We start from the raw sequence: 1,177 nt of genomic DNA, 5'->3' as shown, positions 1-1,177 counted from the left end.
GGATCTGTGTGAGTTCGAGACCAGCCTGGTCTACAAGAGCTAGTTCCAGGACAGGCTCCAAAACCACAGAGAAACCCTGTCTCGAAAAACCAAAAAGAAGTGAAAGACAGGTCTGAAGATGGCAAGTTGATTTGTAAACACTGCCTTAGAGTGAGAAATAGGCAATGTGGGTTGGGGAAAGAGAGACTAATGAATGGGCTTTTGCAGATGCCTATTGAGGCCTTGAGCCAGCTATATAAGCATATGCTGTCACCAACATTGTGTCATGTACAACAGCTCTTGAGAATACTTGTCACTGTTTTTGGTCATGGGGTGTCTGTCTCACCTGGGTCCAGACACATGAACTTGCAGCATTCCTTAGGGTCCTTGCGGTACTGCTGACATCCCTGGGGCCGCTCACACAGGGCAGCAACGCACATCTCAGGCTCCCCTCGATGGCAGGTACAGCTCAAACATGGGTCATCTCCCTTGGGAGTGAAGTAGAACCCTTCATCCACCACATTGTCTTTGATATCAACACACGTTTGACCTGCAAAGGGCACATATGCATGAATGTATGTGTTTTCAGCAGCACTGACCCCAGATTCCCCACCATTACCTTACACCTTTGGGGAAAACAGGGCTACTGAGGAGCTGGTCAGGACTTTGCTGGAAGTCCTCCCTGTATGGCATGCTACGGATCTGAAGCAGTCACCACACGGCAGCTGGACAAAGCACAGCTGACCATGACAAATAGAGGCCACTAACTCAGAAGAGAATGGCAGATTTCAGGGCAAAGGTCCCTGAAGAAGTATTTGCTTTTACCTCCCCTACTTCATTTATGAGATTTTCTAAATGCTAAAATGCAGATGTTATAGATATTAACTCTTTAAAAATGGGAATGTGTATAACAAGACTCTAGGTGCTGCAAGATGATCCCCTGAAACTGAGACATAGGTAAAAAGTTGCACAGAAATGACCCAGAGATTGCTTGGTAAATTAAAGACTCATGTGGTCAGAAAAAGAGAGATATACAGTAAAGAGAAATTCAAAGACAAAGAAAATTTTTAAATGGTTTGAAGTGTGTTAAAAATATATGCAGACTAAAAGTTGAAGTTCTTGAAGTAAAAAAAAAAAACAAAAAAAAGGAAGAGAGTTGTTGTGTGTGGTAGTACACACCTTTAATCCCAACACTTGG

General features: G+C 43.7%; 1 protein-coding gene across 2 annotated transcripts in view; it reads right to left on the bottom strand.

Annotated features, from left to right (window-relative positions):
- The window catches only part of Dgcr2 (DiGeorge syndrome critical region gene 2), a 66,193-nt gene that overhangs the window by 10,396 nt on the left and 54,620 nt on the right, over positions 1-1,177 (bottom strand). For both annotated transcript variants that reach the window (XM_026777461.1, XM_005369971.2), the window contains exon 7: positions 326-529. In XM_026777461.1, the coding sequence (XP_026633262.1) occupies positions 326-529 (204 nt within the window). The remainder of the gene's footprint in view (positions 1-325; positions 530-1,177) is intronic.

Source organism: Microtus ochrogaster, unplaced genomic scaffold, assembly GCF_000317375.1.
Source record: "Microtus ochrogaster isolate Prairie Vole_2 unplaced genomic scaffold, MicOch1.0 UNK68, whole genome shotgun sequence".
Lineage (NCBI taxonomy): Eukaryota > Metazoa > Chordata > Mammalia > Rodentia > Cricetidae > Microtus > Microtus ochrogaster.
This window is presented reverse-complemented; position numbering and strand designations above follow the sequence as displayed.